The 13,426-nt window shown below is 47.9% G+C and overlaps 1 protein-coding gene across 1 annotated transcript in view; it reads left to right on the top strand.

The window, feature by feature from the left end:
* rgs3a (regulator of G protein signaling 3a) overlaps window positions 1-13,426 on the top strand; it is a 108,166-nt gene that overhangs the window by 15,209 nt on the left and 79,531 nt on the right. The window contains exons 8-9 of the mRNA XM_036528232.1: window positions 3,592-3,703; window positions 11,779-11,822. Coding sequence (XP_036384125.1) covers window positions 3,592-3,703; window positions 11,779-11,822 — 156 coding nt within the window. The remainder of the gene's footprint in view (window positions 1-3,591; window positions 3,704-11,778; window positions 11,823-13,426) is intronic.

The raw sequence follows: 13,426 nt of genomic DNA, 5'->3' as shown, positions 1-13,426 counted from the left end.
TTTGTGGATGGATGCAAATATAACTTTTCAAAGCATCAGCTGGGACTGCTGATGCATTAACTATTGACATTTCACAAAGAAGGGCTCAGGCAACATGCGGATTCGTGGATTTAAGTGCGTAGCCAAAGTGTCCATTTTACTGGGAAAAAGACCATACACCACGTGTATGCTAACGGCCCAGCTAACCCTAAAGGAAATGAGCTGAAGTTACTGGGCCATAGCAGGTGCTCTGTTAGCGGTGAAAATGAGCGGCTGGGTTCTGTAAGCGGGACCGAACAGGCTGCCGCTGTGGTTTTTACAGTGCGTTTTAGGAAGCAAGCTGGGCGGCCATTGTGCTAATATTGTGCAAAGGAAGTGGGCGGGGGTGGGGTTTTGGAGTGGGAGGTGTATGGAGGGGTGAGGGGGTGTTTGAAGGTAGGGGGGGGGGTGTACATGTGGAAAATAAGATAGCTTGTTTACACTCTCAGGGACGATAAAAAAAAAACATTGTGGCAACATTTTTTTGGGGTATTTCAGAAACGAGAAATTAACTGCACTCTGGGCAGCTTGTTCCGATAACAAAAATGACCTTGTTTACTTCAGCGGCAAATTCTTTTTTTTTTTTTTTTCTCTTCTTTCTACATTGCCTCCCTCCCTGGAGAGCAAGTTTGTAGACATGTATAATTGATTAATAACGAGTTCTCCGAGGCTGCAAAGCTTTGAATATCACTCTGTTACTCTCTCTTATTTCCCTTTTCCAAATGTCCCGTGAAGGAGAAGTGATCAGGGTGTCTGTGCTCTGCAGGGAATTTGGAAATAAGAAACGTATATATGGGGCACTGTGTGTTTATATTCTCTGCACGAGTTTACAGAACTCTCAGGTTTTTAATCGCCTTGCGTCAGAAGCGTATGCTAATTCTGTCCTCCCGATCGCAGAAAAGCAGGGGCAGAAGAGTGGAAAAGCTAGCTGTTTGCGTCTTGTCAGTACATGGCCAGACACTCACGGAGGAGTAAATATTTTCAGGGACAGTAACTCAGAGGCCATGTTTAACCTGTGTTGTTGCAGCTTTTGTCTGTGTGATGCATGCTGATGTGTGGCAGCTGGTGAGGAAAATGCTTTGCGCGCATACAGAACCACGAAGGTGTAATACAAATGTGTATGGGCTACAGCACAGTGCACGTATACACACAACAGAATAGCAGTTACCATTTGTTTGAATCAGCAATTCTTCTCCCAGTTAAACCGTTTAGGAGATGCCCAGACCAGCACGATGGGGCACATAATACTCATGTCAGTGCAGTGTAGACCTGTTAACAGTAAAGGCGAAGAGAAAGAGAAATCCTGACTCGCAACCCTGTGAATTAACAGGAGTGAGTGCTGCACAATTATGCAGTAGGTAATCAGATGTTGGCCTGGGCCCTCTCACTGCAGCCAGAGAGATCAGAAGCAGATACGCAGGTGGAAATTCATGACTCAAGCCCCCCGCCCCCCCCGCCCCCCACCCCCGTGTCAGCCACATTGGTTCCATCTCGATTCTGTGCCCCCTCTGCTTCTGCGAGCACCAACCACAACAAAGCCTGAGAGACCCAGCTGCTAATCGTGTAGCTGTGAGAGGCGTTGCATGCAGAGAACAGAGACAGAGAGAGGTGAGCGCTGTGCGCTAGGTGTTCGGGGGGGGCGGGGGGGAGTGGTGGGGGGGTGGTGGTGGTGTGATGTCTCTGTTTGGTACAAGCCCATCTTTACCGTTCAGGGTCTCTCTCTCTACGTGGTCCAGAGCCACGTACCATGTTCTGTTTATTAAACACCTCAGTGTGGCTTTTACAACAAGAAAAGGGTGTAGCCCTGGTGTTTGTCAATGTCTGACAAAGAGATGGGGGCGTGCAGTGATGTGTCTTACACTGGGTTCTCTGATTCAGATAGTGATGGATAGGTAGTCTTTTCTTCTTCTTGATTGACAAAGCAATCTGCCCAGACATACCCATCATTTGTGATATTACGGCATTTGGCAAAGTGTAGTGAAAGACTGTTGCTGCCCAATTGTATAAAAGGTAAATCCTTATAAATGCATTTGGTATGATTGCTCCATGGAGGCTGGGGCTTGGCCTGTGCTAGTAAATCTTGTAAGGTGTGTCCTACAGCACATTCTCTTTAAAGGTAACATCAGCTTATACAGTAGCTTTGGTATGGGCTAGTCCCACCAAGCCCAATGTTGCAGAGGACTGGCTTCCTTGTTTTGCCAGTATTCTGTTCACTCCAGCAGTCCTATTATGCCAGGAACAGTGAGCTGTCAGAGCCAGCGTTCAGCTGGGGCAGGGATTCTGTAAAACACTTGCTATGTCTTGCTGGCAGAGCCTCTGTCTTGCCAGGGTTCCATGTTCTATGTACCAGGCCCACATTCCGTGTTCCATCCAGGACAGGGTTCTCTGTTCTCTATGTTCTGTCTGGCTCAGTGTTCCGTGTTCTGTCTGGACTACATTGTTCTGTTTAGACCAGTGTTCTGAATTAGAGTTCTGTGTGGTGCCAGTCTGGCCCCGTCTGCACCTGTCTGGGTCAGAGTTCTGTGCGGGCCTGTTTTCTGTCTGGGTCGGGGCTGTGTGTCCTGCCAGTGCTGTGCCAGCAGCAGTGTGGGTGAGCTGGAGGGCTGTGTGTCAGGATGAGGCTCGGCCTGTGTTTGGCTGGAACAATGGGCCTCTCTCCTCCCGCCGTGTTCGGCTCTCCTCTGACAGGAGACACCAGGGGACTCTGCCAAGAAGCAGCTCCAGAGCAGTCAAGGAAGGAAGCCGCTTTGGGGAGGCGGATTGCCCTGCCCTGTCTTCTGTCAGCTCACACGCGAGGGCCCTTCCCTCTGAGCTGCTGTGAGGCCGCTGCGGCGTCTGGAAACCTGGGACCAGCTGACTCCACCCCTCTCTGTGCTTTTGGGCCACTTCAGAGTGCCCTTTGTCTTGTTCCAGAGTCCCGAAGTTCCAGAGTCCCGAAGTTCCAGAGTCCCAGAGTTCCAGTCTTTTGCCTCTGCCTCTGAGAGATAAGAGACAAATAACCAACAGGCTGACAATAAACAACCAGCCATGAATAAATAAGCCCAGGCCTTAGATCAGCCATGCGCAAAGATAACATGCAAATTTCATTTTTACTCCACTGGAGGCCTTGAAATATTAAAATCTCCTTTTACTGCCCAGCATTCCAGCATTCCTGACGCCAGATTTTATTTGATCTCCTTGTGCGTGGAAACAGCCCGCTGGATGTTGCAGAAGTGTGTGCGTGTGCGTGCGTGTGTGTGTGTGTGTGTGTGTGTGTGTGTGTGTGTGTGTCTGTGTGTGTGTGTGTGTGTGTGCATGCATGCGTACATGCGTGTGTGTGTGTGCACGCACGTGTCCATGTGTTTGAGTGTCTGCATGTGGGGGTGTGTATACATTTGTCTGTGTCTGTGCATCTGTGTGTGTGTGTGTGTGTGTGTATGGGTATGCATGCGTCTGTGTATGTGAGTGTGAGTGGGCAGCAATGTAAATGCGTGGACACACTGTATATACCACATGTGGAGCGTGACTCATCCTTTGCACAGAGCCCGGGTCTGTGAGTGACCCCCCACTCCCTGTGCTTGTCGCCCCCTGCAGGTGACGGTGTTCATCTACACAGACCTGATGCTGGTGACCCGGGAGGACGAGCCGGGCCGCTGCAACGTGCTGCAGAACCCCCTGTTCCTGCAACACCTCCGGCTGCAGGAGGGTGAGTGTGCGCTGCGCAGATCCACGGATCTGCATAGCACGTGGATGAGATGATAAAATAGGGCAGTGCATTGAGTGAGCCATCCGGATGACTTAAAAGTCAGTGAGTATGTCCTGAAGTTTTTCCACTGTGAGACACTGCAGAGAGAACTCCTGAATTAGGCAGGAACGTCTCTGTGCCCTTTTCATTGAAAGGTCTGTGGCTGCCTCTTCAGACTGCAGGTGTAACATGGCAAGACTGTCAGGAATTAACATATAATTTAAAATTTAAAGTTGTGTTGTTGTTGTACTAACTGTCATCAGCCAGACTGAAAGTTCTCTGTGGCTTTGTGAAATCTTACTGTTCGACAAGGACTTGTATCTTGTATAATGTATTCATCAAATGCTGTCTTCAGGACCCTCGAGGTTAGCTCCTTAGATCAGTTGCATAGCTACTGTGATATTGCTTATCGGATATGGCTGTTCAGACTGTTGCGACCGCTACACTTTTTGCGTCGCTGATCTAAAAGAAAGCAATGAAAAGTAGGCAGCAGAGAGCTATTATGGTAACTAGCAGAGGTAACTATTATGTGCCGTAGAGGGCAGTAATGTGTATTGCATTGATACTAAACCTGTAACTCTGATTCAGAGATGTCAGGATTTCTGGTATATTGATCGGAATAAACTTATGTTCAGGTGTTCCACTACTTGCTGACTAATTAATAGCTACTAGCTAATATAAGCGGGGACATCCATATGCGCATGTTCTTGTCACCTAATGGGGTTGTGTGCCGTTTCATGCAACTCTGTGTTCAGTGATCTCATCATTATTTTCGTCTTTAAGCATTCTATCAGAAAATTGCAAACAACCACAACTGATATATCTGACCTACGCTGCAAGTTTCAGGAAGGGGTTGATTGTGGGCATTTTAACCACAGTGCAGCATAGCTGTATTTAAGCGTTTAGGATAAATGTGGGCACAGTGTGGGTGAAACTAGCAACAGCATAAACACGCTATACACTTGCCTATGAGCATAAACCCACACAAGCTGTGCACAAAGACACAGGCCTACTCGATTCATATTCATTTGTATTCATTTTCGAGGGTGTCAAATAACAAGCCATAAACCATTTGCACACAGCGCGGGACTGACCTTTAGATAAAGCTTTGTTTGTGCAAGCTGCGTTATGCCTGGCCGTTTCTACCATTATGCACACTTAAGCGTGCATTCCTGCAAATGGATTTGCTAGTGTGATAGTCCCTGTTGGTCAGTGTTGGTCTTGAGGCGGCGTACAGACCTGGAAACCATAAACAGAGGTAAAAGCTGTACCTACTGCAACAGATGAGATTAATGTCCAAATTTAATCATAAGGCACAGATTTACCAGGAATGTAAGTAGGATACCAAAGACTCAGCTGGAAATTCATGAAACATAAACTCAGAACTCCCTCTGGTGGTTGTTAACAAATCACGCGGCGGCTCCGAGGACACATTTTTGGGTTTTAATTGGATTTGGCCCCGGGTATAACATAGAAATAGTGCGGCAAGGTAACTTGGATGAACTTGCTTTTGCTGTTTGTTTGCAAGGACCAGGAGCAGCATAAACAGTGGAGGTACAGAAAAGCATTTCCTCGCTGGACTCGCACTTACGAGTGATGGTACGTGTTCCCAGGGGCTTCCCAGGAAAACCCGAACGAGTTGCATGCACACGGCACCATAATTGCAACGTTGTCTTTCAGCAGCGTTTGCGAGTCTTCAGCTCTGTAGGCAGGCTTCTGTGAGGGCTGTACGGGCACAGGAAGTGAGGTCACTCTCCTGTGTATAGTGACAGCTGAGATCACCTATGCTGTATTCACTGAGGAGATATCCATCTCTGGATTCCCTCCATCCTCAGAGCCTCTGTCCGTGAGGGTCCGGTTGGTAACAGGAAGTCCAGTTGGTAACAGGAAGTTGTGGTGCTGTCGGTGTTGCCAGGGAACAGAGAGGCTGTAGAGGGACCCGTGATTGTCACTGTCACGGCCAGGCAGGAGTGACACACGCCTAGCATGACGCGAGTCTTCCTTTTGTCCTTATTTACCCCTGGAAGTTCTCTGTCAGAGAACACCGGGGGTTGTTGTCAGTAGGTTATCATTGTGTGCTCAGCCGTTAGCAGTGTCTTCAGAGTCTATATGGTGCATGTGAGGCCTGGTATGACTGGGGTATGTTCGATGTGTCTGAACCTCAGAGGAGCATATGTGTCCTCTGTAGAAGGTAACATCACCTATATGGTCAGAACAAGAGTAAGATTAACTTATTGTTACAACAGAGGGCCATGGCTCCATTACCCCATTCCCCTCACACACGTCTCGTGCACTTCAACGGCTCTGTTCCTGAAATCGCCAGCGGAGATCCATGCTGATGTTCCAGATCGGAAAATGAAGCTAGGCAAAAAAACAGAAAAACCCCAACCCAAAGCCCGAAGGGGTGAGGTCATGTTCAGGTCGGCTTATGTGTTTGACCTCCCCGCTGAGATGGTGGCTTCTCCCGCCCTGCGAGGCCGGTAGGTTCATCCTGCCCCCGGCCGGAGTGCTCCCCTGGGGAAGGGGAGACAGCGTGTCCTCCCCCCCTCCCCCGGGCTGGGAACGGGAAGCGTCTGGGGGTGGGGTACGAGGGAGCATGGGGGGTGACCGCACCTCCCATTGTTGTTGATGTGCGGCAGCGTCACAGGGGAAGAAGGCACTGGGGCTGCGTTTGGTGGATCAGGTCTCTTGGGGCGAATCAGTGGATGTTCACACAAGGCTGTCCCAGATACAGTAGGGGGTGGGGGTGGTGGCAGGCTGTCCCAGATATGCTGGGAGGTGGGGATTTTGGGGGCGTGGGTGGTGGTGGTCGCCGGATATGGTTGGCGGCGGCGGGGGGGGGGGGGGGTGAATGTTTGCACAATGTATGAGGAGGTGAGGGTTTAACAGCATCTGTTCCATCAATTTACATCATTTACAAATGAAATACATCATTTCAGGATAATATTTATGTGGAAGCATTCTATAATAACAAGTCTACTCTATGCTGTGATTATTGTCTAGTGAATTAATAGATTTATAGATCTAGTGAATAACAGAGCTCTTTCGTAAAGATGTGTCGGTTCCATCTATCTGTCTGGTAAGAATTTAACAGTTGTGGATGAATAGAGAATTTAAAAGAAATCATTTTAATTATGTGACATACTAGAAGAACAGGCTGAGTGGGTCATCAACTTGACAGCTTTGAGTGACAATTGTCTAATCTGTAATGATTACTAGCAATTTGGCAGAGACTGTCTGTAATTACGATGGTGACATTTCAAAAGGCATCTATCTGTTTAGCTCTACGTGGAATGTTACCTCGCCTTCTGATGAGAAAACTCCAGAGAAGTGGGTATCATTTTGAAAGGGCGATGAGTATCGTAATTGGGACGCTTTCAAGTTTCAGGGAACTCTCAACGATGCCTCTCTGTCAGCAATAGATACAAGAGAGACCTCTGCCGGTGAATTCGTGGAAGTGCATGCTTATTGACGCGATTGAGTATTTTATCAAGAGAATTCACTTCTTGAATGAAGTTCATTCTTATCTCATAGCCTATCATTTTGTTGATTTTTTTTTTTTGAAAACTAGCCCTCGAAACTAGCCTGAAAAGCTGTGTTTGGACGTGAAGCTTGTTAAGCCATTGGAAGCCATTCATACTGATAAGTGATGACAGTTTTTCATGGAAAAAAAAGTTTTTTTTTTTTTTTTAATTTGAACAGTGATTTTTCCACCTTGTTAGCTTGACGGAGTTCTCTCAGTCTCTGTGCCCCCCACAGTGCAGCGGGTAGTACCACGATTTCTAAGAGGAGAGCTGTTGACAGAAAGCTCAATTTTGGTTCAATACCATTTGTCTGTGTGTGGGCTTTTCAGAGCAAATTAACAGGGGAGAGTGACGGGTGACGTCATTCCCTCCCTCTCATCTCTGACCTGCAATGTCAAGATACACTTTAAATAAGGTGTCAAATGCCTAAGGAAATGGAAGGATAAATCTGTACAACATGTACAAGATTTGTGAATCCTGTGCACAGTGACTGTGTGGTTTCTTTGCAGTGAAACCCTCTATAGTGATGCCTCTTTATAGCTTAGCAGTATTATAACTTGTGCTGTTACTGTGCTGGGAATGACATGCTACTACTGTTTTACAGAAAGGTGCACCAACAGTGACAATCAGCTGAACGGATGAAACATCAGTGGCTTCTTTTTTTGCATATGGATTTTTTATGCATGTAGTGGAAGCTAGATTCTGTAATACATATACAGAATTGCATGTAAGTGGAGGTAAATGATGTGCCGGTGTAACGTGTGGCATATGTTTTGATATACAGTAGAAAGGTATGCTTATGTGTTTTTTGTGGCGTATATTTGAGCATGCCGTGACATCTGCGGTGTCCTCGGAGAGCGAGCGCACGGTTTCTCTCTCTCTCTGTCGCTGGAACGCCCCGTGTTGCTCGGGAAATTTGCCCTCTCTGACGTGCGTAAGGTCGGGGGAGGGTGGCTGGGAACAGCCTGTCTCAGAAACGGCGGAATCGGTGGAATCGCATTAGCGCCCCGCAACCGGCAGCTGGGCTGTGGACGCGCTAGCAGAGGTCTGCGCCAGACGCCGTCACCGGCGCGGCGAGGAACCGAGGAGACTGTGCCCGTGCTGTCGCCTCTGCAACGCGAACCACGCCCCCTTCCGCGAACCCCGCCCCCACAGATAACCCCGCCCAGCATCGGCTTCTCCTAACAACCGCAGCACCCTGGACAGGTCTGTGCGTCGGAAAGGATCTCCTTTAAACACCCCTGTTGCAACTGAGCTCTCTCTCATTTCAGAGGGCTTTTTATCCCATGATCCTATGAGTGGTGGCGTTCAGCCTGATAATGTTTTTGTTGTCATTTGTGTGGCGGGCTGGTTTACGTCATGCAGCTACCCAGCATGCATTTGGGTCTGTTGTTGCCACTTTTCTGGGTTGGAGAATTGGAGGTGAACAGGAATGCGTGTCTGAAGGAACAGGTTATATGTTCAGTCCCCTTTCAGCATTTGAATGTTCAGATCGGTCCATGAGCAAAAGTGAACAGTTCAGAAACAGCTAGAAGGAAGGTACTGTGATGTTGAGCGCTAACAGAGGACGAGACACCATTAAACAACCCCTCATTTGACCCATACAGGTCTTTTCTTGTGACGTACAGAGTCTATCTATCTATCTGTCTGTCTGGCTTTCTGCCTGTCTGTCTGTGTGCCTGCTTGCCTGCCCATCTATCTGACTTTCTGCCTGCCTGTCTGTCTGTCTATCTGGGTCCTGGGAAGATGAAGCTCTTACAAGTCTGGCTTTGTGTACAGGCTTTGAGCTGGTGGAACTTAATGAATGTGTAAGTTAATTCAAAGCAATTGGGCTCATTGATCGACTCTGGCACAGTTGTTGAGCAGGTTGGCAGCTCCAGCCACTTGCTTTGGCTGCCAGTGAATGTGCTTAGGTCTAAGCCAGCAGGCTGGCGAGGCGCACAGCACACTGAGGATTCTGGGATATCCGTTACTGGATGACAACAACCCCTGCCAGTGTTGTTAGGCACAATCTATGACTATGTCTAGTTTGTGTCTAGATTTATGAGTATGGTATGGTGGGATAAATTGACCTGATGGTATTGCCGCAGTGTCCTTAATACTGTCTCATCACGGTTTTGCTATCGTATCAGTATGACGTAATGTAGTATATACCATTGTGCTGTAAGCACTAACAGTGATAATAGAGTTGCTGTGCACAATGTGGTCAGCACTGACAGTGTTCACAGATGTGTTATAGAGAGTGCAGTCTACACTGACCGTGTTAATAGTGGTGATATTAAGAGGACAGTTAGCATTCAGTGTTACTAGATGTGTTAGTGTGGTGTTAGTGCTGACCTTATTAACAGCTGCGTTTTAGAGAAGACAGTTTTTACAGCATGTGCTACAGAGATGACAGCGTGCACAGTTCAGTTTAGCAGTTTTGAAAGATAAATCAGAGAGGAGACGTTCAGCAAAGACCGTGTTGAAATGAGAAGTCATTCAGCACTTTCAGTGTTAATAAATGGGTCATAGAGAAGACATTCAGTTCTCGCAGTGTTAATAGACGTGCTATAGAGAAGACACACAGCACTCACAGTGTTAATAGATGTGTTACGCAGAAGACATTCAGCACTCATAGTTTTTAAGACTTACAGAGTGTATTTCAGGTACTGTTCTCTTTTGGGTTCATTTCCTCTAAGGACAGACTCAATGCTCATCAGGACATTTTAGTGTTTCTTCCCCTGGTTTTAAATAACTCTCCCCTGGCATTTGACTTTTAATGGAATTTAATGGAATTTTTGAGTAAAATGTCTCATTTCGGTACAGTCCAAATCCCATCAATCTCTCTTCCGTGATGATTTTGTATATCAAGGCTGGCATGGGGTCAGGGTGCATGTGTGTGTTTATGTATGCATGTGCGTGTGCACGTGCATGTGTGTGTGTGTGTGTGTGTGCGTGCGTGTGTGTGTGTGTGTGAGAGGTGCGTGTGTGTGTGTGTGAGAGGTGTGTGTGTGTGTGCGTGCATGTGTGTGTGTGTGTGAGAGGTGTGTGTGTGTGTGCATGCGTGTGTGTGTGTGTGTGTGTGTGTGTGTGTGTGTGTGTGTGTGTGTGTGTGTGAGAGAGGTGTGTGTGTGTGTGCGTGCGTGTGTGTGCGCGTGTGTGTGTGAGAGGTGCGTGTGTGTGTGTGTGAGAGGTGTGTGTGTGCGTGTGGAGGGCAGCATGATAACTCTTGGTGTCAGCTCTGCTCCGTGGGGAGGACCTCAGGCTTGCTGGAGCTGTCGGCCTCTCACTCTCCTCTTTATTTAGTGCCTTATTTACCTGGTGCCCTGTGCTCCCCGCCCCTGGGGGGGCGGAAGCCGCGGAACATTTTGCTCTTTAATCAAGCCGCCCAGAATGAGGATGCAGGAGACTCCAAGCCCCCCCCCCCCCCCCCCCGCCCCCAACCCCCGCACCCCCAAAGCTGCGACACATCAGAGCTGTGCGGCACCCTCTGTCAGCACTGACTGACGGAGGGGGCACCTGAGAGCTGGCAGTCACAGAATGGCAGCTGGGTACAGCCTGCAGGCTATTTTCCTTCTGGGAGTAGATGGATCAAGTCGAGCTGAGGGCCATTTTTGGGGTTGATTGCACCGGGAATCCTACGCTGTTCAGTGGGAGTGTGCAGGAGAGGAGGCAACCAGTAGCAGAGTTACAGGGGCCTAAGGACTGCAGTCAGGTAGACACTTGATGCAATCCTTTCAGCCCGTTTCAGACTGAGTCTGTGTTATAGAAGTCTCTCTGACACCTTTCTTAGTTTTGAACTCTTAGCTGCATCCACAGTAGGTGCTGAAGTGTTCTGGACTCCTGAGCTACCATAGCATCTGCATTGTCGCCCGCCTTGGTTTGTGTAAAATAATGATGTCACAGTTGATCTGTTGAAATAAAAGTACCACGTGGGGTGGTTCTGATGCACACCTGGGCCGAACGATGCAAGGGGAAGATCCGTATCTCATCCCTAATGCCAGAAAATGATGGCCGGCCTGTATTTTTGGAACTATGATCTATGAGAAAATCAAATCCAGGGCAAACATCTGGTTGGACATGCCAGATATTTGTATATCATTTTAAACAGGGCTGTTGACTAGGATTGTCCAAATGCTTCCCCTGGGTTTTGGTGTCAGACACTGCTTGGACTTCTCGAGACATCACATTGATTTCAAGCAATATTAAATATATGTTTTAAATAAATAAGTTAACATTAAATAATCAGAAAACAGCCGTAGGTTAAGAGTGTGAAAACTAGTGGCCAGAGTGGCATGCATTTACGCAGTCTATGATGGAGTACATTCTGCAGTGGGGGTCTGCCGTCGTTCCCCTGATCTAGGTAGGCACTAACCTGAGCTGTTTCAGAACAGATCCAGCTGTGTAAAGGGACAGGATGTGGAATATAACCTATGTAAGGCTGCTTGGTCTTTGCTGTAAAAAAAAAAAAAAAAACTAGTGATAATTTCTGCCCCTCTCACACTCTGTGTCTCTGTGTTTCCCCCGCAGATCCTACGGAGGAGCTGAGGTTCTACATCATTCACATGACGGAGGTGAGCTCGAGATGTGTGGGGCTGGGGGGGTGAATGCGACAGGGCTATCTGGGACAGGTTGGGCTAGTAATTGGGAGTTGGGAGGGTTTTGGAGCCAGGAATGGGGACCTCGACTGCACCCTTCTTCACACCAAACCCTGGCAAGCTTCTTACCTCTTCTGTTTTATCAGTTTGTCTCCTTTGAAAGAGCTTTGCTGTTAGAAGTGTTCATGGGAGTGCGTGTTGAATGAATAATGGATGGGAACAGTGAGTTTCATGTCCCTATTTTCGCCTGAGCAGCACAGGGTTACTCATTTCATATTAATTGCATTTTGATTTGTGCATGATGATGTTTCAGCTGTGATGGAAGCGAGTTAAAGTGTGGATGTTATTCCCTCATTGCCTTGTGCATGATACTGATGGAGAAGTTGTAAATGACAGTATTACTGCTGATGATGATAATATCAGTATATAATGAACAGATTGGTAAGGGCTGATGAGGCTTGCCTGTGCATTACCGTATGGTGCAGAGTGTAATGGCTTGTTTTGAGCGTGCAGTGTTTATAGCTGGGAGCGGCTGGGGGGGGGGGGGGGGTGCTCCGCACACGGGGCGGGGCAGCTGGGCCAGGCCTGTAAGGAGAGAGCAGCTCCCTGCGTTTCTCTGTGACGGCCTCCTGACAGCACAGGCAGGGAGAGCCGTGGTGACTGTGCCGTATGGTTATTTCCCAGCTGAAGAGAGGAAAGAGGAGAGATTAGCGGGTGTCTCAGATACCTGTGGGAGTCGTGTGTCCTCCGACTCGCCCTCGCGTGAACCCCGACCAGCTCTCCCTCTCACACGCTCTCTCTCCTCTCCGTCTCTGTCTCAGATCACCATCAGAAAATTGTCTCATTCTAAAGGAGCACTGTGTACTCTCTAACCATGTACTTAATAATAATAGTAGTAGTAGTACAGGTAGAAGCAATATTTGTAGTAGTGGTAGTAGTACTACTGGTAGTACTACGAACAAAAATGAGAGCAATAGTAATCCGGGGGGGGCGGGGGGGGCTAGCTAGTTAAACAGTCAAAATTCATTGGCTAGGCTGAGGGAATCAGATCAATAATTTATGTTTTTCCACAATATAAGCAAGTAAATCAAAATTATAAAATGTGGATGGCTTGCTTATTTTTTTGGCTTGTGCAGTTAATTATGCGTTACTTTCCCAAAACAGGTTGACTTTTCGCTCCTCGTCTGATCAGACGAGCTGCACCAGCCTTTGTGCGTCTCAGGAAAAAGTTTTTAATCCCCGCAACCCCGGCGCCCACTCTTGGATTATGAATATTACATCATTGTGCTGTATAAATTTCCTTTGAAATTGGCAGCGCTGCCTAATTATATCCGCATTAATTTTTAACGGCTCCCGCTTTTTCACACTCCAGACAGGGCAGGGGTATTGATCAGCCGCCTGAAAATAAAACCTAAAATATTCAGCCTGTCCAATTAGGGGAACCAAAATAGTCCTGTTATTCGAGGGGGGGGAATGGGCACCCGTCGGAGGGCTCAGAGGAGATGGGACTTCTGTGGTTTGGGCCTAGTGCACCGATAGGAGCTGACCTATTGGGCCGTGATGTGTTGCCTGCCCCACCC

The sequence above is a fragment of the Megalops cyprinoides genome, chromosome 5 (assembly GCF_013368585.1).
Source record: "Megalops cyprinoides isolate fMegCyp1 chromosome 5, fMegCyp1.pri, whole genome shotgun sequence".
In the NCBI taxonomy this organism is placed as follows: Eukaryota; Metazoa; Chordata; class Actinopteri; order Elopiformes; family Megalopidae; genus Megalops; species Megalops cyprinoides.
This window is presented reverse-complemented; position numbering and strand designations above follow the sequence as displayed.